The sequence below is a fragment of the Pelobates fuscus genome, chromosome 9 (assembly GCF_036172605.1).
Source record: "Pelobates fuscus isolate aPelFus1 chromosome 9, aPelFus1.pri, whole genome shotgun sequence".
In the NCBI taxonomy this organism is placed as follows: domain Eukaryota; kingdom Metazoa; phylum Chordata; class Amphibia; order Anura; family Pelobatidae; genus Pelobates; species Pelobates fuscus.
Window position 1 is genome coordinate 141196128 of NC_086325.1, and position 24689 is coordinate 141220816.

Sequence of the window (24689 nt, forward strand, 5' to 3'; positions counted from 1 at the left end):
CCACTTCAATAAGATGAAGCAGTTGCAGTGCCTACAGTGTCCCTCTAAGTAATGAAAAGTTGTGAACAGCCACTGCACATGTGCAAGCTTTTCCTTATCCATTTGAATGAGACGTTCCTAAGCATGCATACATGCACCATAAGTACTTCTACAGAAACTGTAGCAGAGAGATCATTCATCACTGGCATTGATCAAAATACACAGCAGAGGCATTTGTTAATGTATACTGTTGAATGTATATAAAATAAAAGTGGGTAAATCTACCACGGGGTGCCCTTCGAGTGGGTTTACGTGGGATGGGAGTAATGTTATCCCCACTCGGGCCACACATGGGTAAAACTAGCCACTTTTTAGGCTAGCTCTGTACATTCTGCCCACCAACTGTTGTGTAAGACTTGCCCCCTTTAGAAAGAAGAGATTCTTCAACAACCCAAAATTTAAAATTGAACACCCTGGTATGCCTATGTATTTTCCATTCAAGGAATTTTAGATTACATGAAATATATGGGGAAAACACAGTACCCCAGAATATAGTGCAGTGGATACATCGTGACATTAGATGTGAATACATAATCTTTTTTCCCCACATACTATGTACATACTCACAGTTGTAAGTTAACTTTCTGGCAATAATTAAAATGATTTATTAATGAATATTAGTTGTAATTCCCTTCATTATTTTTTTTTGTTCCATTGTGTAGGCAGATTTAAAACGGGGTCTGCATAATACATGTTCTGGATCGTTATGATCAGATCACGTTGTTCTTAAATTAATAAAAATCATGCATTTTTTTGATCTATCATCTAGTGTTTGTTTTCACAGGAATGTGGAGGTAAATGAGAACGATGGAGTGTTTTTAGTCACTTAACAGAAAAAAATTAAAAAAATGTGTGCAGCTTATCGTAAGTTCGTAGTTCCATTTTCTGTTTTGTTTTTTTAACCAGGTGAACTAAAAATAAATTAGAAGAAAAAATTAAAATAGAAATCTCCCTTTAAACAGCAGGTTCCGGACCCCAAGTCTTTTCTTCCCGATATAGAGCAGAACTGTAATACTTTGGTATGTGAATATTCTTGAATGATATATGCTCCAGGATTGTTCAGTGATTCCCACCATGTTTACGGCATTTAACCTTTAAACTGACATCATGTGACCAGCAGTCCACCAATGGAGAGAAAGGTTACAGCTTAAACTTCCCTGATTGGATCTTATTATACACCTCTTCATCCAATGGGATGTACTTTCCTTGCTGAGAGTCCAAAACGTACAACGGATCTTTCACCAGCTGTGGATTGAAACCTTCCTTCCGCATATCAGTTTTCTGGAATTTGTATGTCCCTTGTAAACAGAACGGAAACCATTTTGACACGTGTTAGAGCCTCAGGCGTAGGTTTTACAAAATACGAAAACAGCAAATATACAATGTAACCTTTTCGTTTTCATAAAACTATAAAATGTGTTAAATAGCAATGATTCCATTTATTTTATGTTTAATTAATACCCACACGTTAAGTTTTGATTATAAATGAAAAGGTTAATGAATATCTGGCATAACTGGACATTGGATCACAATAAATAGTACTCATTCCTTCCAACAGTGGACATGGTGTTATGTGAGCCAAGAGGGGGTACGGTTATCGAATAAGGGGAGCTGAGATATCCAGGAAGGTCTGGTCAGCCCCCCTCGTGGCAGTCTTTGCAGAGAATGCTGTTCAAAGTATTTCAAGGGCTGGATGCTCAGTGTTAATCTACTGGGGAGAGGCGAACAAACCTGGGGTGATGAGCTAGGAGCCTCAATAAGAAAAGGCCCATTGAATCTGGAGCTCACATATATCTTATTTTATTTTACAGTATTTTATCCAGTACTCACCAGTTTTGTTTACTTCTGGCAATAGCCTCAGGAAGACTGGGTGTGCATACCCTGGCAATGCCTGTTTGAGGTCTTTAGCAAATTTGTCAAGGTCACACTGATGGTTGGGGTCAGCAACGGAAGCCATTCCAGCCCTGCCCTCCGTTCCTGGGTGAAAGAATAGAAGAGGAAATTGAGCATTTTACAATTAAGATCCACATAACACTGACTTTCTAGCCATAACTACCATTGCACCCACACTTTCTATTTCACTTCTCCAAATACTCTGGGGTCACCCTAAACCCTAACCGATCTAACGTATATGTGGGTTTATTTATTAAATCAGTAAATATGGAGAATTGGAAAGGGAATTTCAGACCAGCATGGCTGAATTTCGAAGATTCACAGACAGGAGTTTTTTTTCTAACTGGTCAGTACATACAAGATTATTCAGGACAAAGCAAACAATCATATCTTAACAGCTGTGAGACCGCTCAGTAGTATGGGCACCAGTGGCAGGATTTTAGATATACAGTTTCCATTTTAATACACATCTACTACTATTAAGATTACTTACAACATCTATTTCTTGAGTACAGGGTAGGTAACATTCAGGATGTTGAGGACTACAACTCCCCTGATGCTTTGGCAGCACTAGGCCTGCACGAGCATTATGGGAGATGTAGTCCTCAACATATAGATTGCCAACAGTAGTCTACCCTTGGGACTTGGAAACCAGTGAAAAGTTCTTAGCTAACAGAAGTAGCGCACTTTAAAAAAAGCAAAAAAATAATAATAATAATAATTTTTTTATAACAGATAACAGAGGTCCTTTGCAAACCTCACAACAAATATGCACTTTTCTCAAGATAATAGAAACAGAAAGCCACCTACCAGGGCTCCCAGTCCCCCCCCCATAAAATGAATTGTGATGCCTTGATGCTTGCTCAGCCCAGAGGCATAGTGCCAAGATTATGGTGGCTTTGAAACACAAAGAGCAGAGACATGGCAGCAATGGATAAAGGCAAAAAAATAGTACGTCCCACTAGCAGTGATCTCTCTAAGGTACTATGACAGATGGGACACCCAAGATCCTTTATAACCATTGAAGTGGACTACAATGCATGATAGAGAGAGAGTTCAGTGAGCATCAAAACTGCTTGAGACACTGATCTGAATCCCGGGAATCTTGCAAATGAAGAGTGCAGTCGTCTGAAAAATGCCACTCACTGCAAATACAGAAAAGTAAACAATCACAGTTTAGGAGATATACCCCAATGAAAACATACATGCATGCATTTAATTATGCATTTTTTCATTGGGGTATATTTGAAAACCGCTTGAAAAAGCTGCAGATTTGTTGTCTGTGACTGTCCAATCACAGATTTCCCAAAGCAGCTCACTGAGAAGTTTTTGCAAAGCAGGTGATCTACGCAATTACCCACCTCTTGAAATTAGCTTCACTGAGCTAGCCAAACCAGGAAGTAACAGGACAAGTAGTCTGATTGACAGTCGGGGGGCGTAACAAGGTTAATTTATGAAGAGTGTGACTTTCTATTGAAATCTGCACTTTGTAAAATAAAATTATGGGGGGCGGGAGGGGGGCTTGAACGCCATTTAAAACAGTCGCATGTAACAAGGGCTCCTAGCTGAAATTGCCCTAATCGTAAAATTACTGCTACCTCTGAGCTGCTAACGAATCCTGACTATATTTAGTCCTATCTGGGTCACTCTGGTCACCAGTTGGAGCATTTCTGTGACCAGTGACAGCTAAACTTCGACCCTGCATATCGGCGGCGCAGGGGTTATCCTGGTCCCCACTGGCAGGCTTAACGTACCCTGTCAAAAGCCGATACACAAGATACTACCACAGAGGTACACACAGCCTGTACAGGCCCAACACACTGCGGCAGACCGAGTGATGCAGAGATTGGACATGCACTTTGACCACTTTTTTTTTTTTTTTTTTTAATTCTTTATTTTTGCGAGTATCGGCAAACAATACAACATATTTTGTGATCAGCAGGTAAAACAGTTTTACAGTACAAAAAATTCTTTCGCCACTTAGCGTAGTCTACTCAGTTTTATTTTTGGTATATGCGGGTTCACCCAGGCGGCCCTAGCGGCGTTCCTAAAGCTTGCAGCAGGGTGGGGCGATAAACTTGGGCCGTATGTGCCTTGTGGCTAGTGTACCGTACGCCTTGATTCCAAGGCCAGATGGAGGCACGTTATGGTTTTATTGGGTAGGGGAGCCCTTGGGTCCGGGTGTGGGTTCCCATTTTGTTTTGCTATATCTGAGGGTGGGAGTTATGCTCTGGGCACCCGGAGGGCTGCTATTTTTAAGCTAGCATGTCGCATGGTGTCGCTTGGGGGGTGCTATGGGGTTGAGCTAGGTCTAAGGCTTTCGGAGCCGGCAACATAAAATAACAGATATAAAATATAGAACGTATACAAATAGTAACATAAACATAGTCCACTTCCTTTCCCTGTTAAGTTAGAGAAGGAAAAAGGTAACAGGTATAGGGTTTTGTGAAAGGCAAAACTCAGTCCCTAGGTTCAGGGTGGCTGTGCTGCTGTCGTGGGTGCTCCCCCTCTTGGCACGAATGGAGTAATGTCCGCCACATTCCAGGCTGGGTGGGCTGTGACCTGTGGCTGTGCTGTCGGTAGGCCGAGGGCATGCAGGAAAGTAGAGGCTTCGGCCGGGTGTGAGATAGCGTGTGTTTTCCCTGCCTTATGAGCAAGTAGTCTGCGGGGACCCCACTTGTAGGTAATGGATTTCTCCTGAAGCACTTGGGTTATGGGCTTGAGAGAGCGCCTCCAGGACAGGGTATATCTGGAGAAGTCCCGATAAAATGCCAGCTGGTCGCCCTCAAAGGGCACCGTGGGTGTACCTCGTACAGCCCCCATAATAATGCCACGGTCAGCGTCACGTACCAGTTTAAGCAGAACTTCCTTAGGCGTCTCCTGGGGTGCAGCAGCAGGTTTATTAAGTCTGTAGCAGGAGTCCACTATTATCTGTTTAGAGTGCTTGGGCATTAGGAGGGTGGCAAGGAGTCTCCTGCAGTAGTGGGGGAGTTCTGTGTCAGTTACAGTCTCTGGGATGCCTTTTATACGTAGGTTGCGTGCCCTGGCCTTGTCCTCTAGGTTAGCCAGTTGGGCTTGCTGAGCAGCGCTTTGTTTCTGCAGTGCTTCTATGGCAGCATCTGTGGCTGTCTGAGCGAGCGCGTGGCCTGCCATACCTTCCTCCATCTTGTGCATGCGGGTGCTGAGCGTGGATACCTCCTCCCGTATCGGCGCCAAGACCGCCTTGAACATGGCTTGGATCTCTGCCCTCGTGGCCGGAGCAGAGTCCCCCAGCGCTGTGGTCGCCCTCGGCTCCGTTCGTCTCCTCGGCGGAGGGGAGAGGTCATCAGCCGTGTTGCTGTCCTCGTCCGAGGACAGATGCGTGTGGGCCGCTGCGGGCGCCATCTTGGTGTGTGTCGGCCTCGCTGCAGTCAGCATGTAAGTGCCGATATCCTGAGTACCCGAGCCCGGGTCTGGACGCAGCTTCTTGCTTTTTTTCCCCATGTCGTCGGGAACCAGACTGCTTCCAGTGGAGGTCTAGTTGCGGGGTATACTCGGGGTTTGCTGACTTTTTCTCGGGCTGAGTAGCGGAGCAGCTCCGAGACGCGTCTAGCTCGTTTGGGCGCCGGCTCCGCCCCCCTTTGACCACTTTTAAGCAAGAGTGGAAGCCCGACTGAAAGCAACAGTGCCTCAACACCAGGAGGGAGAACATAATAGCGAGACAGGGGCATCTGGGCCTCCTTTGGGTGAAGCTAGCCCATATGCACCTGTGCCTCTTGACACTGGCCGGCCCAGGCTGAAAGCCACTCAGGGCATCACACCGTTACTACAACCACACAAGCAGAAGCCCTGTTGACACCGGCAGCGACAGACCACCAGGATCTCCAGCCAAGTCCCAAAAGGGAAGAACATGGACACTAAAAGCACCCAAGCCCGTGGTTCCGGGATCAGGGCTGGGGAGAAGAACCAGCCGCAAAGTATTGTGACCACTCTCCCTTTCCAAACCTGGGCATCAGTTGAACTGGGACCTGCTATCTGGGACACAAATCTAATTTGCCTATGACATCTCCTTAAAGCCCCTTCAGCAGGCCTGTCTACACTTCCTTGTGTACCCCGAGTTATTTGGGTGAGCTATGGTTTATTTTCTTTTTCTCTAGTGGTAAGGTTATTAATAACACTGTAAGCAGTACAGTAATGTGTAGCTGGGATTTATCTTTTTTGGGCATTTACTGACTGTCTGTAACTTGACAGCTTTATTATGGTGCTGACCAACCTTGCAACCTTAGTGTGCCCCAACGTACAGTGGTGTTTTCCACTAACAGATACTCACATGTCTATTAACACCTCGCTGATTATCTTTGCTATCTCACTATGGGGTAGCGCAGGCAGTTAGCCTTTTCACTAGTATATGTGTCCACTGTGTATTTCTAATAGCCCAGCCTAATTGACCGAGAGTTTACGGTTTTAGTTTCCACTGTGGGTTACAAGATGCTCATTTGCCTATCGAAGTCAGAATTAGCCGATCCTCACAGAGTCTAGTTCAGCAAGTATCTCAGAGCTCTTCAGGATTTTCCCTACAGCTACCCACGGATTAGACATGTATGCTTCACTATTTTTTTGTATTAATGTAAAAGGACAGTAATCTTGACATTTTAATAATAGGCATTTCATTGCTCACTGTTGCATGCAGCAGTCACCTAGTACCATCCCTATGTGCATGGGAGTTTATTAAGTAGGGACCCAGTGGATTTATTTTCTTACCCATTGTCTGGCATAACTTGTATTATCTTTTATACTACTTTAACTAGCCTGTCTATACATCTTGTTTTACTTCCTGCCCCACAAAAAATGTGCAGCTTCTCATGACATTTCCTGCATAAGTTTTAAACCGGTTTTCTCCTAGTTTGTTATTACATCAAATGTCATTGCCAATACTTATGTGTACCTCGGCACTTCAACAATAAAGAATTTAAAAAAAATTAAGAGGACACATTCTTCACGCATAAAGTACTTAAGCAAACCAGACTGCTTTAGGGGTTTGGATTGATTTTGGAGAATGGATTGCAGCTGTCTGAGAAACACCACGGCTTACATTTTGCAATGCCAGAAAATGGGAAAAAATGAAGATGAACTCTTCACGCATAAAGCACTTCACTAAACTAAAGTACTTTTTTTTTCTATTGTTTTTTATAAGATGGGAAATACTGCCACCTGGTGATTACCTTGCACATTGAAAGTAGCACTAAGCAAAGCATTTCATGGTCTTTGCTAGTAGCTATACAAAAGAATGTGAGGTCATTGTTCACCGTACGTTTAACTTGGCTTGTTACAACTTCTTGTTTGTCAGTCCGCCTATTTTGCAGCTCTGCTGAATGTGTTGCCACATTATAAACAATAACAATCATTAAACAAAAGAAATTCAAAACAATATAGATTTCGTGAACCAGGGCTGATTCACTAGGTCTCATAAAAACACTTCTATATTACCTGGCACCTCCACTCCATAGACTACCACATCTGCTTGTCCGAGAAGCCGACTTAATGTTCCTTCCACTTCAGTAGTGGAGACATTTTCTCCTTTCCACCGGAATGTGTCCCCAGTACGATCCCGGAAGTACATGTAACCCAACTCATCCATCACCAGGACATCTCCTGTGGGGATTAGGATAAAAAAGTTGAAGATAAGAACAGAGACTTTTCTCAGGCTATCAGCTTTCCGAGTACCCTCTTAGGCTATGCACTGGGGTTTATTCCCTAACTTCAGAATTGCAAAATTTAGACCAATAAGGATCTATAGTCACCACATGGTCTATAGTCACAGCATGCTATTTAAGTGTTACATTTGCCATTCAGATTTTAATTCATTACATTTTTTAATGAACAACCTGTTTGTCAGCTGCAGGGCCGCCACCAGAAATTTTGGGGCCCCTAACTGAGCTCAGGATCTGGGCCCCTGGGGGCCCGCCTCCAAAACCACCCGCAGAGACTGCCTCCAAATCCCGCCCACAGGAATACACGCACAGACACAAACACATTCACTGATACAAAAGGACACAGATACACATACACACACACACACACACATACTGAGACATACACACATACAGACACAGGCGTACATAGTGACAGACACATACTAACATACAGACACACATGCATAAGGACATACAGACAGACATGCATACTGACACACACATTCATAATGACATGCAGACATACATACACTGACATACACACACACACAGACAGGCAGACGCACACATAGACAGACACACAGACATTCACACACAGCTCATTTCCCAGCCACCCTCCTGTTTCTTACCTTGTCTTTGCAGGAGGGTGGCTGGCTGGGGCTGATGGGACTGGTAGCCGGCTGGCTCTCCCTCTTCAATGTCGGGCAGGTGCTCCTCCCGCGCGGAGTGAGCTGGGAGGAAGTGGTCACTTCCTCCCAGCAGCACTTGCGCTGCGGCGGCATTTATTATTTTTTTTTTAAAGGGGCCCGGTCGCGCTATACCTCGTCCACAGCGCTGACCGGGCCCCTGAAGATATGGGGCCCATCGGGTGGCCCTAAGTGCATGGGCCACCCGATGGGCCCCATCAGCGTGCAGTTCCGCCGCCGGCCCGTTATGGTTGTCACCCCCTGATGGCGGCCCTGGTCAGCTGTGTATAAGCCATCCAGCTAAAGTTACTCTTCAGTCACTCTACTGCAGACTCACCTGTGAGATAAGCCATGTCCCCACGTTTGAAGACATTATTTGCGATCTTCTTATTGGTTGCGTTCTCGTTGACGTAACCATCAAACCTGCGCAGCGGATCTGACTGTATGATGCGTCCAACCAGCTGCCCTGGCTCCCCTAGTGGTCAAACACATACAAGTTTTATTTAAACAATACGTATTTTTTTTTTAAATGTTTTTTTATTTTTTTACTTAAGGCAAGACTGTAAAGCAGATAAAGATCAGTTTAAATAACGGAAATATAAATGCCACAGAAGGCTGTGATGCACAGATCTTGAAAATCGGTCTTTTTGCCGTTGAGAAGTTGCACGTCATTGCTTTTGTTTGTATAGGTTGATTCTCAGAAAAATATATTTAAAAATAAAAAAAATTGAAAGCAAAAAAAACCTCAAAAACAAGAGACAGGATTCTGTATTTGTGTTAAGCATTTCTCTCCCCTTATCTTGAAATACTTGCCTAAGGAGCCCCTATATTAGAAGTTTAGAACTGACGATAAAAGCACATTATATAGATTACACTTGCTGATGCAAAGAGGGAACCAATACACTGGATTGACATTCTGCTATTACAAACATGTCCTATACCATTATGAACATTATCGCAATTATTCACTCAAATTATCAGGAATTTAAAGTCAATTTCAAATTTCATAGAATATACCTTAAAAGGAACACTCCGCTGTTTATTTTAAGTGAACGATATAGTAAATATACCCAAATAAAACATGCATGTATTTTAAGTGAACGATATAGTAAATATACCCAAATAAAACATGCATGTATTTTAAGTGAACGATATAGTAAATATACCCAAATAAAACATGCATGTATTTTAAGTGAACGATATAGTAAATATACCCAAATAAAACATGCATGTATTTTAAGTGAACGATATAGTAAATATACCCAAATAAAACATGCATGTATTTTAAGTGAACGATATAGTAAATATACCCAAATAAAACATGCATGTATTTTAAGTGAACGATATAGTAAATATACCCCAAATAAAACATGCATGTATTTTAAGTGAACGATATAGTAAATATACCCAAATAAAACATGCATGTATTTTAAGTGAACGATATAGTAAATATACCCCAAATAAAACATGCATGTATTTTAAGTGAACGATATAGTAAATATGCCCCAAATAAAACATGCATGTATTTTAAGTGAACGATATAGTAAATATGCCCCAAATAAAACATGCATGTATTTTAAGTGAACGATATAGTAAATATACCCCAAATAAAACATGCATGTATTTTAAGTGAACGATATAGTAAATATGCCCCAAATAAAACATGCATGTATTTTAAGTGAACGATATAGTAAATATACCCAAATAAAACATGCATGTATTTTAAGTGAACGATATAGTAAATATACCCAAATAAAACATGCATGTATTTTAAGTGAACGATATAGTAAATATACCCCAAATAAAACATGCATGTATTTTAAGTGAACGATATAGTAAATATACCCCAAATAAAACATGCATGTATTTTAAGTGAACGATATAGTAAATATACCCAAATAAAACATGCATGTATTTTAAGTGAACGATATAGTAAATATACCCAAATAAAACATGCATGTATTTTAAGTGAACGATATAGTAAATATACCCAAATAAAACATGCATGTATTTTAAGTGAACGATATAGTAAATATGCCCCAAATAAAACATGCATGTATTTTAAGTGAACGATATAGTAAATATACCCCAAATAAAACATGCATGTATTTTAAGTGAACGATATAGTAAATATACCCCAAATAAAACATGCATGTATTTTAAGTGAACGATATAGTAAATATACCCCAAATAAAACATGCATGTATTTTAAGTGAACGATATAGTAAATATACCCAAATAAAACATGCATGTATTTTTACTGCATATTTTCTTTGAGGTTATGTGAAGACAACCTTTGCAAGCCCTCCTCTGTTTCCCCAGCACAGACTTTCAGAGCACGTGAATAGGACTTTTTTATGCATTTCAATAGGTTTTAAGTAAGACGAAGGAAAGCAGGCACATGCATGCCACATCCATTAGCCGTTGGAGCTAAGAAAAGCGGGTGAAAACCCCCTTTGCTCTCTGAGTGACAGTCAGGGAGGGGTTTCTGCATCAAGTTCTAAGAATTTGTATTGAAATCCGCACTTTTATAAACTGCCACAAATATAACAGGCTCCAGACACAGCAAGCTGAAGTGCTCATTTGAGTGATGTATTTAATAACATGCACCCACGAATGGCAGGTTCAAACCTCTTTTGCTCACAATCATATTTATTAAAGGGACATTAGAGGCACCTAACCACTTTATCTCATTGAAGTGGTCAGGGTGCAGTAATCTGTCCTACTTAGGCCTGCAATGTAAAAACATTGCACTTTCAGAGAAACTGCAATGATTATATTACAGGGTTAAGACTGCCTCTCAAACAGCCAGTAGAGTGCTTCCTGCATTTCCACGCTCTGCATGAGGACGTCCAGCATCTTCTAAATCCCCATAGAAAAGCATTGGGTCAATCCTTTCCTAGGGAGAAGGCCTAATGTGCGTGGCGCTCATGCGTAATAGGTTGCCCTGACCCAGGAACCAGGTAAGTGTTTAAATGGTGGTGGGGAGGAGCGGAGGGACACTTTAGTGTTAGAAACAGAGTTTTGCATTTCTAACACTATAGTGTTCCTTTAAGACATTCTATTAAAATTGCATGACTCAGTGACCACAAACAATGTACAGGTGAGAGTTTTCTTAATGTCCATAAATGTACTGCTGAATAAGTTTCCTTTGTTTCCTGTAATGGGAAGATAAAATTGCACTGCATCGAATTTGCAATCATAGAATGCAGCCAAAGCAAGAATTCACAGTCCCTCGGTTTTCAGAAAATATAGAATGCACCCCCATGGCATGATTCTAGAGGCAGACCGGCCTCTGCATGATACAAGTTTGCAATATCATATTTAAAACTGATTTTTGTTTCCTATAACGGCATCAACTCACCTGGCTTGCAGGGTATACAGATGCCCTCAGGGGTTCGGATCAGTTCCATCGTCTCCTCATTCACCTTCATTAACCGGATTGGATACACAAAGGGAAGAATACGACTGTTGAACCCACAGGATCCCACCTGCATAGAGCAGATTTCAGAATAATGTTACACAGAGATAAACCCTGGTTTACACAGCATGTATGGCCAATGTCTAGAACAGAAGTTATTGTGAATCAAGTTTCGCATGATACTTCGTGGGATACATGGCCCACAACTACGTCTGCCATCACAACATACATGAAATGGCAGATTACCCATCATTCACTAGTACGTCATGATACATGTGTTCCAGTATAGCTAGCTGCAGGGTCAAAGGTTAGGTATTTAAGGGACTGAGAGACCAGGTGTCAAAGACAGATATGCAGCAGACTTTGGGGCTGTATTAAAATCATGGTACCCACCTCAATGGCTCATTACAAGCAACCTTATTTAGAGGAGCAGCACAAATAGCCTCATTATTCTACTTCGGAATTGAATGACATCTTTATTTTGACAGATTAGACCAGATCGAAATAGTAAATGTGATGCAGGAAGCAATTACATTATTGTCGAAGTTTCCCAGGCTACAGTTACACTCTGTGGCTCCATAAAACTCTGCTATCTGTGGGATATGGAAGCGAGAAGTAAACTCCGTCCAGATGGCGGGACGCAAACCGTTTCCAAGCGCCATGCGTACACGATGCTTTCCTTCTGCCTCTCGCACTGGCTGGTTCAGGAGATAGCGGCAGATTTCTCCGATATACTGAACAATCTACAAAAGTGGGGAAGTAGTTCATAAATGAAAGCATTACAAGTTTTAAAGCGAACTGGGGTTTAATCGCTAAATAAGGAATTGTATTATAGAGACAAAATAAATGCAAATTTTAGGTAAAACACTCAAATTGAAGATTTTTTCCAGTTACATTATTCTGGCCAACAAAACTGCAGTATCCTTGTAAGTCCTCCATGATTACCGATTTTGCCAATAAACCCCCAATAGAGCAGCTAAGCTATAGACAGGCCATAGCTACTTAGGGCTGTTTTGATACTATGTTTTTTAATATGTTCAACCAAACAAAATGCCAGCAGTGTGTTATGGGAAATCGAGTCAGACAGTTTCATGGTCCAGGGATGTCAGTTTCCAATACACTTACCGTGCAGTTGTATTTTACACAATCATCCCAGAAACGGGAGGCAGAGAATTTCCTCTTTATAACCACGGTCATACCGTTCAGAATACACTGACCCATCCCAACTATATTACCTGCGGGGTAAACAAAAACACTTAGAGGAGAGTTTCTGAAACGCATACTTCTACGAAACCCCCCCCCCCCCGAGATAAATGAGAACTACATCAGGGTAGCCAAGGGGCAGCTCTCCATCTGCTGAAGTACACACACCCAGGAACTCTGGACTAATTGCAAACTAAACACCAGATATGTTAAAAACTCCCACTTTGCAATGCTTCGTGGAGGATTATGGAAGTTGAATTTAGTAGCAGCTATATAGCTGCACATTGGCTAACCCCTTCATTATTTTATTACAGGCTTCCAAAAACTCCGGCCCTCCAGATGTTGCTGAACTACAACTCCCATGATTCTCAGCCTATTTCATTAATAGAATCATGGGAGTATTGTAGTTCAGCAACATCTGGAGGGCCGGAGTTTGGGGAAGCCGGTTTTATTATTTTACATTGTACTTGGGTGAGTGGGAGGGGGAGATTGCAGGGTTTTGGCGACCCCACTAGCACACTCAGCCCAGCAGCCAGCACACACAATGACTTATTATATACATATTGCTAATCTATACAAATGTGCTTAGAATAGGCATTCAGATTTTCCCCCCTCAAGAAAAAGAAAAAAGAAAGTCACTTCAAACGAATGTAATAGCAAAATCTGAAGCAAATGACAGCAAGCGAATAAAACAAATATATATATATATATATATATATTTAAATGAATCTTCTTCACTCTTTTAAGGTCTCCAAGTAACTCTGGAATTCCAAGACTTAATGTCAAAATGCTTAAAATATGTACGTATGCACCACCCTATAACAGCTATTGAGCATAGTGCGGCCATAGAATGGCAACAGGCAGGAGATATAAACCTTTTACTTGTAACCCATCACCAATCAAAGTGTTAGGGATGCGGCAAGCTCACTGCAAAGCAAAGCACTAGGCATGCCGCTGACAGTGAAAGGGTTAAGATATGCATGTGCTTCCAGTTTTGATAGCACAATGTATTGATGGATAGTGTTTTCACTATACGGTTATAGAGCCATCCATTAAGCAGTATTTACAGTAGAATGACAAAAGGTATTAAATCAACCAGTTGTCATACATAGATAAGATTTGCAGCGTTTGCTGTGATGATAGTGCTTTCAGTGGGGATGCCATAATTCTAACTGTGTACATCTCAATACCAAAAAATTGTGAATGTGATCTCTCTACCTGCGGAGTGGTAAAGAGGAAGACAGTCATACATCACGTCATCAGACCGCATTCCAAAACCATAAAACACCAGTGCTGCCATTCTGAAATATCTGCAAGGAAAGTGCATGTCACCAGGGGGGCTCCATGTGCTCAAACAACAAGGTCGGGGGAAGATGTGGGCCTGATGGTACTCACCTACTGTGCACGACGATAGCCGCTTTTGGTAGTCCAGTTGTACCGGATGTGTAAATATAAAATAATTTATCTGGAAAGGAGGAATTTAGGATAACAATTAAATGAAAATAAAGTCTCAAATATTAGTGCAAATTTAGAAGAAATCTTTTAAAGCATGATCTGTTTTCCATAAAACTGGTGGGTCAGTTTGGTGTACCTTAAAGGAAGACTCTAAGCACCATAACCACTACAGCCCACTGTCTTGGTTATGGTGCCAAGAGTGCCATGGTGGGCTCCCTGAGGAAGTAGTCAAACTGTTTAATACCTTGCAGTCTGCTGAATCTCCTGCAAGGAACTCTTGTTAGCTGCACTCAGTAAAGTCATGATGTGCAAGGCTGGCTAATTGGCCCAGCCTTACACAGCCGAGCTTAGTTCAGTGGTCGGGATTCCAGCAGTAGATGGAGCGACAGACACCTCCTGGGAGTCAGGTAAATTGCCAAACCATTCTTCAAATGGCTTGACTAATTACTGTAGGACGGTACCATACCACTACAGAAAACTGCTGTTCTTATGATGCTTGCGGCATTCCTTTAAAGAGCTGAAAGATTTTAATAGGAGCACCACAGAACCTTATATATTTTGCTTCTTTGGTAAAAGAAGTAAGATCACTGATCATTTGCTGGGGTGTGCATGGATAGGGTTCATGTGTGCCTCCAGTTTAAATATCGCTTAGGCTGGACTGAATGCAGCAAAGTAAATCTCAAGATGCACACATGTTTTCAACCATGTAGGTGGTATCTTTATTAATTTGTTTTCGTCTATTAGATGAGCAGATAATAAAATCATACGATAACACATTTCTGTATGCAGCGAATTTCTGCTTTTTTTCCCCACTTTCGTCTTCTAAGTAGTTTAAAGGAACACGGTCTACTTCCCTGCCGTTCTCCACCTATGGGATGGAATAAGTTTAACCCTATCAGAAGAATGCCCTTACCTGACCCAAGACAACACAGCTGACATCATTACAATAGAATGCATGGCATGAAAACCAGCGCGACCTTTGTGAATATGCCCTTAAGCCAATGTTCACATTTTCTAGAGATTAAAAATTATTGAGTCTTGAGATCAGATTTTGACGTTAGCCTGTCTTGAGCATGATGGGGACTAACCACTTAGTCGACGCAATAATGGTAACGTTTATTTATTTATTTTGTTAATCAAAGTGGCAGACTTACGGTCTCACAGCGTGTGACCCTTTTCAACTGGAACACTGTACCTGTAAATCCCCTTCCAGGGTCCTTGGGTGGAAGCCGTGATGCACTCTGCAGTAGGGGCGCCAGGAACTCTGTCCTGGAGGGAACAATTGCTGGGTCACATTCGCCATAGCAGTAGAGACGCACGGATTTCCCCATCATGGAGGAGACGTCAGACATTGCTGGGAACACAGAATGTTTATACAATTAACACTAAATCAAAAAACCAAACACAATACAAAGCCACAAAGAAAAAAATATGTGTATGCCCAATAAATATATAGTAAAGGGTTGTACACATCCCCTGGTGCAGAAGGGTCATCAGGCAGACAAAAACTAAGTATATGAAAGTCCACACTTAGTATTGTGGAAAAAGAGTATTGTTTGTATTTTACATATGTTCTATGTACTTCCTAAGAATACATAATATTTAGAGTACGTTTGGGTGTTTCTCATTTAAAGTGGGAACCGTGCACAATTCCAATAAAAAATAAAAAAATATAAACATTAGGGAAAAAATTTAAAATAAAAATCTCCAGTTCAGCTATTTTCACCTAACTTTTGAAAATGACCTGTCAAATCCACAATTTCTGATTTAGTAAATAAGCAAGCCCCTTTCTGCTGATGCCATGCTACTCCTACATGGTAGGTATAAATAAAACGTAATTATCTCATGTGTCTTCCTGTCCTGAAAAAGACCAGAATGGCACTTGCCAATCAATAAAAGTGATTAATTTAGATTGGAACGCTCACATTTGAGATATAAATAAAATAAAAATAATTTTTTCGATTATTTAATTTACATCGTATATCTAGCCGTCCTGGCACAACCAGAGCATACCATGTAAAGTAAAATGTATAAAACTAAATAAACAGGTAACAGTATCTAAAATTGAATGAAATACCTATGGGCAGCTATATACTAAACCAGAGGGCCTAAAGGTAAACACAGGTAATGATTAAAAAACAAATATAGTGTGAGCACTCCTATAGGGGAATGAATGAGTAAAATAATCTTACACATGATAAAGATAACATCTAATAGTACCACCAGATAAAAGACACATCAACTCAAAGCAGTAAAAATTGTCAGTCATACATAGATACAAATCTGCACAGTGGCTAAGTTGCAATGCCATAAGGACAACTCCATCAAAGCCGGTGTAACTAGATGTATCAAATGTAGGTGTAATATAAAATCAGATTATACACCATAAAAACAAAAAATACAATGTAAAAATGTTTTATATATAAATATATAAAAAGGGAATGTTCACTAAACAGTGAACAGGAAATAAATAAAACTATAATAAAACTGTTTGAAAAAAAACGACAGAAAAATCTATACAAAATATCACAGAAAAACAATACCATACTAAAACTAGCATATATCAGACAAAGTCAGCAGTGGATCACATAGGTGTCCTGTGCCCGTGGGAGCCCCCTCCACCAATCCAAGGGATGCTGATGTAGCAGATAAAAATACAAAAGGAGGTTGTCAGAATTGGAGATCTCAGCGAGCTCTACCCAGTATATGGTATATAACACTGATGAAAAAAATATAAAAAACACTGTACCATACAGGAGGTGTATGTCTGGGGAGCACAAACAGCTGAGATATCGTGGTGTGCCCCGGCCGGGATCTTCAAAAAAGGCTGCGGCTGCCTTAATGGAGCGTTGTCAAATAATCTGGTTTCAAACAGCCAGTCTACGCATTTCGTCCTTTTCAGGGACTTTATCAAGACTTATTACCATGTAAAGTAACACAACAACCATAGCCGTCTGTTGCTTTTGGATTAGTATGCGCTCATCATTTGTTTGCATTCCTGCAACTGTACAGAGCTATGGATTATGTAGGCGCTATATAAATACTTAATAGTAATAATGGTGCCGTTAGACATGCCAATGCGATTGAGAGAATCCCCGACATCATAATCAGGGTCATTCACTAAAGTGAGAATTTCAAATTTAAGGTCAAAATAGCCTAAATGGAAAAAAATTAATTAATAAGCAACTGAAAAACTTAACATAGTACATAGTTGTCCAGGTTGAAAAAAGCCTAAAGTCCATTAAGTTTATCCTTGAAACCCATTCAGTAAGGGCAGTTGATCCAACAAACTCACTTTACATTGCTTGAGCAATTTAGTGAAGGGCATCATATATAAATAGTGAAGAAAAAAAAATTCACTTGTTTAATGGCAAAAAACAAAAAAAAAAAAAAAAAAACACACGCTCTCAAAAGGTTAAGCATATGTGACCAGAATTTGACCGATCACCTCCTCACCTTGGGACATCTCCTTCCCGAACACCACAGCTTTGGAGTTTGAAACGCTGAAGCAGTGCTCCAGGGCATCGAGACGCAAGTTGAAGTTGATGAGAGCGGCCTCCACTCCGATTTTTGCCATGCCCAGCCACAGACCCACGTACTCGTTGCAGTTTTCCATAAACAGCCCTATCACATCCCCAGAGCGATACCCTTCAGCATGAAGGAAGTTAGCCACCGCATTGGAGAAGTCATCAAGCTCTTTGAATGTCCACGTTGCATCCGAGCCTTCGAAGATGAGCGCGGTTTTGTTTGGGTGGCGTTTCACGCATTCCTTGAATATCCTGGGGATTGTGCTCTTCTCTCGCAGGTGCTTTTTGACTTGCAATTTCACCCTTAACAGCGTCATGGCACCACTGCAATAAAACAAGTGTGCATATTTAACATCTAGTTCCTTCAGCTGCTAATACACAAAGGCTTAAAATAAAATAAAAAACATGATCAAACGAAAAAGGTGCATATCTAGACAAAAAACAGCTTTAATCGCAATTTAAATTTCCTCCCCACAAACATAAAAACAAAGCTATTTTCATGACAAGAGTTCCACATCTGGTCAGTTTGTGATTAAAAATGTTTTTATTTGAGACAAGTACACTGCAATACGCAAGCGGAGGGGGTTAGGGGGGGGGGGGGGCTGAATAAGTTGGCTAATTTGACATAAACAAAAAAAAAAGGCACATTTATTTTTAATTTTAAGGCATATATTCATGTAAACACCTAATTGTAGAGAACTGAACACAGAAATGTAAGCAAAAAGTGCTTATTTGGAAAATAGTTTGACTATTTTATCTTAAATTATGCAAAAAAAATTCAATTAACTACAATCTGGTGTTTAGTGAATACCCATTGTACAGCGCTACGGAATCTGCTGGCGCTATATAAATAAATAAAATAATAATAATAAACCCTGGAAGGAAGCAGACTTTAAAAGAGTTGCCAACGTTGATCTGGTTTTATTGAGAGAGGTCTGGCTTGGAGTGCACTGTGTGAGATTATCTATAAACTATCTGGATTCTTGGTCTTTCATTTCTAGACAGCCTTGGACAGAGTTCAGCTTTTATCAGCTATTAGAACCAGGAACATAGAATAACAACAACTGGTGTATTATAACTGCAAGGTACGAAAGAGGGCAATGATCTGAAAGTTCTAAGACTCAGGTGCAATGACAGCTCTCTGAAATAAAACAGTTTTAGAGATCACAGGCAACATTAATTTCCAATATCTTCTGTCATCATCAGCACTGGGAGGTGGGGGGTTACGATTTGTATAAAGACATCTAAATGGTCTTTTTTTTTTTTTTTTTTTACGTGAACAAAATGGATTGCATTTGTCAATTATGTACTCAAAATGATGAGTTTTTAATTCTCTTTTAAAGCCTTTTTTTCCTCATATGGCAGATGATGCGAGATACAAGATGGTAGCCAAGTGTAGTTTAATAAATGGAACCAAAACATTCTGCATATTTGCTCCTAATTTGATAGATAATATGCGACATAAAAAAATAAATAAAAAAAAATGAGATGACGTCTTTACTTTTATCACACAGGGATGTATTTGAAAAGGAATGTTTTTATATGTAAAAGCACACATTAATTGTGTTGCAAGTGCACAATGTTTGTCACAGAAACACTTTATAAAGTCTTTAATTATTATTATTACTGGCATTTACAAAGTTCCAACATATCCCACAGTGCTGTACAATTGGGGGAAAAGACAATACAATATACACAGACCGATATACAAAGGGTTGGGTTTATTTCCAAAGGTTGAAACTGCAGAGAATGGACAAGAAAATTGCAAATTTGAGACCAAATTCTTAAAATTTGCAGGTTTATGAATCACCCAGATTGAGTTGGAACAAACTGGTAGCTGTATATGTTAACACAAAGATAAAGCGTCGCAGCAGTCGCTTAGTATCCAACAGCTTAAAATCCATAGTAAAAACAAAGAGAACGTTACCTGCGCTCTGGCCTAAATCCCCATGTACATTTAAACAAAATGGAGGCTCTTTAGTTTTATTCCAATGGCCATTTGAATATATAAGCTCACCAGCCACGTCAAGGCAAGCCTCAATAGGTGAGTTCCTACACTAGCCATTAGATATGCTGATATCATCTAAGAATCTCCGGTAAGACAGGAAGGGGTGTTTTATAAACCCTTTCACATTTAACCCTTTAAAGGGCTTCTACACATACAATAAACTTTGCTGGTATCAGACAAAGTGTAAACATCTCTGATGAGACATGAAGGGGTGTTTTATAAATATGTTGCATTTTTACCCAATTCATACTAATTCTACTTCTGTTTTATCCTCTCTCTGTGTTTTGTACTTTACTCTGTTTTTATAGATAATATTTATACACTAGTTTATGCATAAGGGTTATTTAACATGTATAATATATGGATTTTTAATGAAAAATGTGGGGGGATGTTTTATGAAATATTGTCTATTTAAATATGTTCCCTTCTCTTCCCCCCTGTATTATTTTGATGTTTGAGGGACGTTTTTGAGTATTTCTTATGTTTTATGCCGCAATTACATCGGTTTTAATGGAGGACGTTTCCTACACGTCATCCTCGCCGAAACCGGAAGTAGTGTCAGGACGTGATGACGCAGGAAGTCCTGACGCCGGAACCCGGAAGAGAAGTGCCGGTGATCGGCGAAAATGGCGCCAAGAATTTGATTTAAAAGGAACTTCATGCCAGAACAGAAGACAGCACCTCTGAAGAAGGCTTTGTGCCGAAACGCGTAAGGTGGACCCGGAGGACGTTTTGGGACATTTATTTCAAGTTTTTATGGGACTTTCCTAATTCAATTTTATTATCTTTTCGTTTTAAGTATAATTTAGTTTATCTTGTTTTAAGAATCTATATTAAAATTTGGTGTGCAATCTACAACCTGCGTTCCTGTGTGTTGCACTAACCTTGGGAAGACACCCATCAAGTTTTGTCCCTGTTCCAGTCTCTGGGAGATTTCTTCTGTTCAAGGCGTGTAGCTTGGGCCAGCTTCTAATTGGCTCCTCGTTTGTGAGTGCAATTTGCCCCTTTTTTTTTTTTTTTTTTTTTTAATTCTTTATTTTTGCACACGACAGGTAAGGCAAGAGGAATACAACTGTGTGGCTTGCGCAGAAGCCGAAATACAAAGAATAATAGTGCAACCATAACGATTAACATCAGCACACCCGACAAGCCACTCTATACTTCCTACATTACTTGCCTCCTATCGAGGATTTTTAATTTTTAATTCTTCATTTTTACCCAAGATATGAGCAGCAAGATTTCAGTAATGTTTAGGCTAGCGCAGAAGCCCTTTTTGAATAGAATCTTACAGTGATATAGTGCACAAGAGTACATATAAATAAGCCTCTCTTTGGTTTCTTCGTTCTTCGCCACCTATCTAGGGTTTTATAATTATTCCAGGCTATGTAGCTGAATATGGAGCTCTAACTCTATGCGCCAGGTCTACCTTTAAGCATCCTCGTTTCTCCGTTTGTTGAAACATGCCCGGGAGACAGATAAAATAATATACAAAAAAAGGAAAAATACTAAGAGGAATGAGACCTAAGAAGGAGATATACCCCTATATACTGATGGGCCGAAGCCCATATAGGCCAGATCAAGGCCTGAAATAGGACTGAATTAGGAGAAAATAGAAAAGACTAGGAGAAGAAGAATAGGGAGAGAAGGAAAAAGAGAAAAAGCAGGTGTAGCCAGGGAAAGAAAAAAGGGGGGGGGCCTGGGGAGGGCCGGTCAAGGTAAACAGAGTCTAGGACACCGTCAGTATCCCGCGGTTGCCCCTTTTTTAAATTTCATTTATTTTGACGTTATTACCCTATATTGTGTTTTTTCCCTTTTAGTGTTATCCTACAAGTGGGTAATATTATCCGTTCTTTTATTTTGAGTGCGCTCACCACTATTCTTTATTTTATCATGAATTAATGAATACATATATATATATATATATATATTTTTTTTTTCATTATATATGTATACACACACACGCGGGAGGCAGAGAGGTAAACAGTACTGTATATATAGACATACATACCTGTACACTGCATTCTGCAATACTCTGTTATTTTGGCAAAAACCACACACACACACACAGTCAGGTCCATAAATATTGGGACATCGACACAATTCTAATCTTTTTGGCTCTATACACCACCACAATGGATTTGAAATAAAACAAACAAGATGTGCTTTAACTGCAGAAAAGTGGGAGGCACATATACAAACTGTTGTAATTCCTACACCGTTCACCTGATTCGGATGTAAATACCCTCAAATTAAAGCTGAAAGTCTGCGGTTAAAGCACATCTTGTTTGTTACATTTCAAACCCATTGTGGTGGTGTATAGAGCCAAAAAGATTAGAATTGTGTCGATATCCCAATATTTATGGACCTGACTCTGTGTGTGTGTGTGTGTGTATATATATATACATACATACACACACTATAGCTAGGTAATTTAAGCTGTGTGTATATATATATATTTATTTTTTTGGAAGACAGCTTAATATTTTCCAACATGTGCTACATTTTTTTTTTTTTTTGAATTCTTTATTTTTGCGTGCATGAAAGGTAACAGACATCTTTCCTCGCCACAACAGCGTTTGGAAAGCGAAGCATTACACAGTTACTATACAGTTATGGCATGAAAACAGTGCACATTTTTTTTAGTGACAGTATGTTGATATAGACATGCAGATTGCCGAATGTTTGAGCTAGAGGTATGCAAGATTTAACGAATTAATAAACATCAACTAAAATAACGTACGAGTGGGCCAAAAGGTTAAAGCGTTGGTTTCAGGTTTATAATGCTAACAGTGCTTGGGTGGGTAGTCACTATAGTATGGTGTCATATTACATAGGTATTCTAGAATGCATAGCTGCATCGCTATTACAGGCACCTTTCCCTGCTCAGTTAAGAGGACAGGTGGGGTACACGATTAGGTAGAGCGATGTGTCATAAAACTGCAGTTAGGTTGCGCTATTAGCCACGGTCATGGTGCGGTAGCACGGTTATAAGGAGGCTCATGCATAGAATTGTTTGCTATAGAGATGAGCAAAACGTAATGCGTAGCTCGACGCGTATTACACCACATATTATTTAATAAGGTTAATTAATAAGCATATAAAGTTAAAGCAGGAGTACTTGGTTATAGAGCAAGTAAAATATATTGCTGGTAGCTACTGGTGGACATTTGCAATATATCGCTAGTTATCCATATAGCACATCGAAAGGATGTCCCCAGAAAAATTATAAACAAAATATTAAACATAAGCAAACATCTTGAAACATATGGGAAACTGTCCTGAGAGAGAGGGGCACCAAAGCAAATAGGAAGAAGTGTAAGCAATGGGTTCTACATTGGTGTGAGCAGAGTGGCCTCGACCAGAGAGTCCGGTTTCCGCCTGTCCCCTTACATGGGGCTGCGCGTTGATCCGGGTGGTTCTGCCTATCCGATGCCCTTACGTGAGGCTGAGTCTAGCGGGTCTGTTGGTGGCGCCGTTGGACTTTGCTTCCAGGCTGTCTGATTTCGCCGGGAGCTCCTTGCAGTCGATTGTGTGCAGGTATGGAGCGTCTGTGAGACTGTTCCTGTGGTGGGGAAGTGGCTCGCCTGCGGCCTAGTAGTGGTTTCCGCCGATTCAGACTGAACAATCCGCCATCTTCTCCTTCTGCCAGGTTGGGCTTTTCCGTGTTTGGGCCTGCATCGGGTGGAAGCTCTCCGGCGGGGTTGCCTGCAGCTCTGCACCGCAGGGATCCCCTTAGGTGTTTTAGCTTTGTATGGGCTGTGTCCAGGGGCAGTGTTGCGCCGTTTAGGCGCTATCAAGATGGACCCTTTCTTGTGAGTGTTCGTGATATGAGGGGGGGTCATCCCACTTTTTCCCTTACTTTTGCGCTTCCGACCCTGCAACACCTCGCTGGGTGAAGGTTCAGTTTGTGTGGGCACCAGTAAAGCCTCCAGCTTCTCCCAGAGTGTCTGGAATAAGTGGTCGTACTTGAGTTTCGTTTCCCTCTGGATCTTGAGCTCGGCCTCGGAGCACTGGCTGGCCGCCATTTTGTGAGTTTCGTCCGCTGTCTCTGGACTTTGTGGGTTTATCGCTTGGGCCTTGCGTGGCCGATTAGTCTCGTATAGTAGGACCGGGATATCCCCCGCCGGTCCAGAGGGGGGGGAACGGGGGTTCCATGCCTGTGTTCCCTTCGTTTTCGTCGGCGGGGAGGCGGCAGGCTCTCCCGCGCCTACCGCGCCAGTAGGCCTCACCGGCTCGTGGGGTGTAAAGCGGGTCGGTCGTCGCTTGGAGGGTGACATATTGTGTGTCCCGGTTTCCCCGCACGTTTGGTGGCCTTGATCTGGTTCTCAGGTGCCGTTTTGGTAGGGTTTTCTCGCTTTTTAAGGCGTTGAGTGCAGGAGCTGACATGAATTGCTGCCGTCCAGCTCTGCGGTTCGGCCCCGCCCCCATGTGCTAAATTTTTAGCTCAAACAGCAAATAAAAACAAAACAAGAAAAAAATAAAAAAATAAAATGCCAACAGATGTTTATTGCACATGGTAGTTTGTGTATTGTACAGGCGAAGTGAACATGTGTCATGTTTAAACAACGTTTAAGACTTACATCTCTGGACTAATCAGGTACTCCTTGTACAGAATATGTTGTATAGTTTTAGAGAACACATGAAACAGGCTCATGCATCAGTCAATAAAACAGTTCAACAACCCATAAATAGCACTTATTACATTATTATTCTAAATGAAAGCCCTTGAGGAAAAAAAATAAAAAATAAAAGGAATCATTAAGTGTATTAAGACTTGGTTCTGAG

General features: G+C 40.9%; 1 protein-coding gene across 1 annotated transcript; it reads right to left on the reverse strand.

Annotated features, from left to right (window-relative positions):
- Nucleotides 1-586: 586 nt before the first annotated feature.
- On the reverse strand, nucleotides 587-18214 carry LOC134572442 (long-chain fatty acid transport protein 4-like). The gene is made up of 11 exons (XM_063431417.1): nucleotides 17826-18214; nucleotides 15565-15723; nucleotides 14310-14379; nucleotides 14133-14224; nucleotides 12837-12946; nucleotides 12245-12454; nucleotides 11655-11781; nucleotides 8628-8765; nucleotides 7399-7563; nucleotides 1870-2016; nucleotides 587-1337 (listed from the first exon to the last, which is right to left on the reverse strand). Exons 1-11 carry the CDS (start codon nucleotides 18211-18213, stop codon nucleotides 1180-1182), a joined length of 1764 nt encoding a protein of 587 aa, XP_063287487.1. The 5' UTR covers nucleotide 18214; the 3' UTR covers nucleotides 587-1179.
- Nucleotides 18215-24689: the final 6475 nt, after the last annotated feature.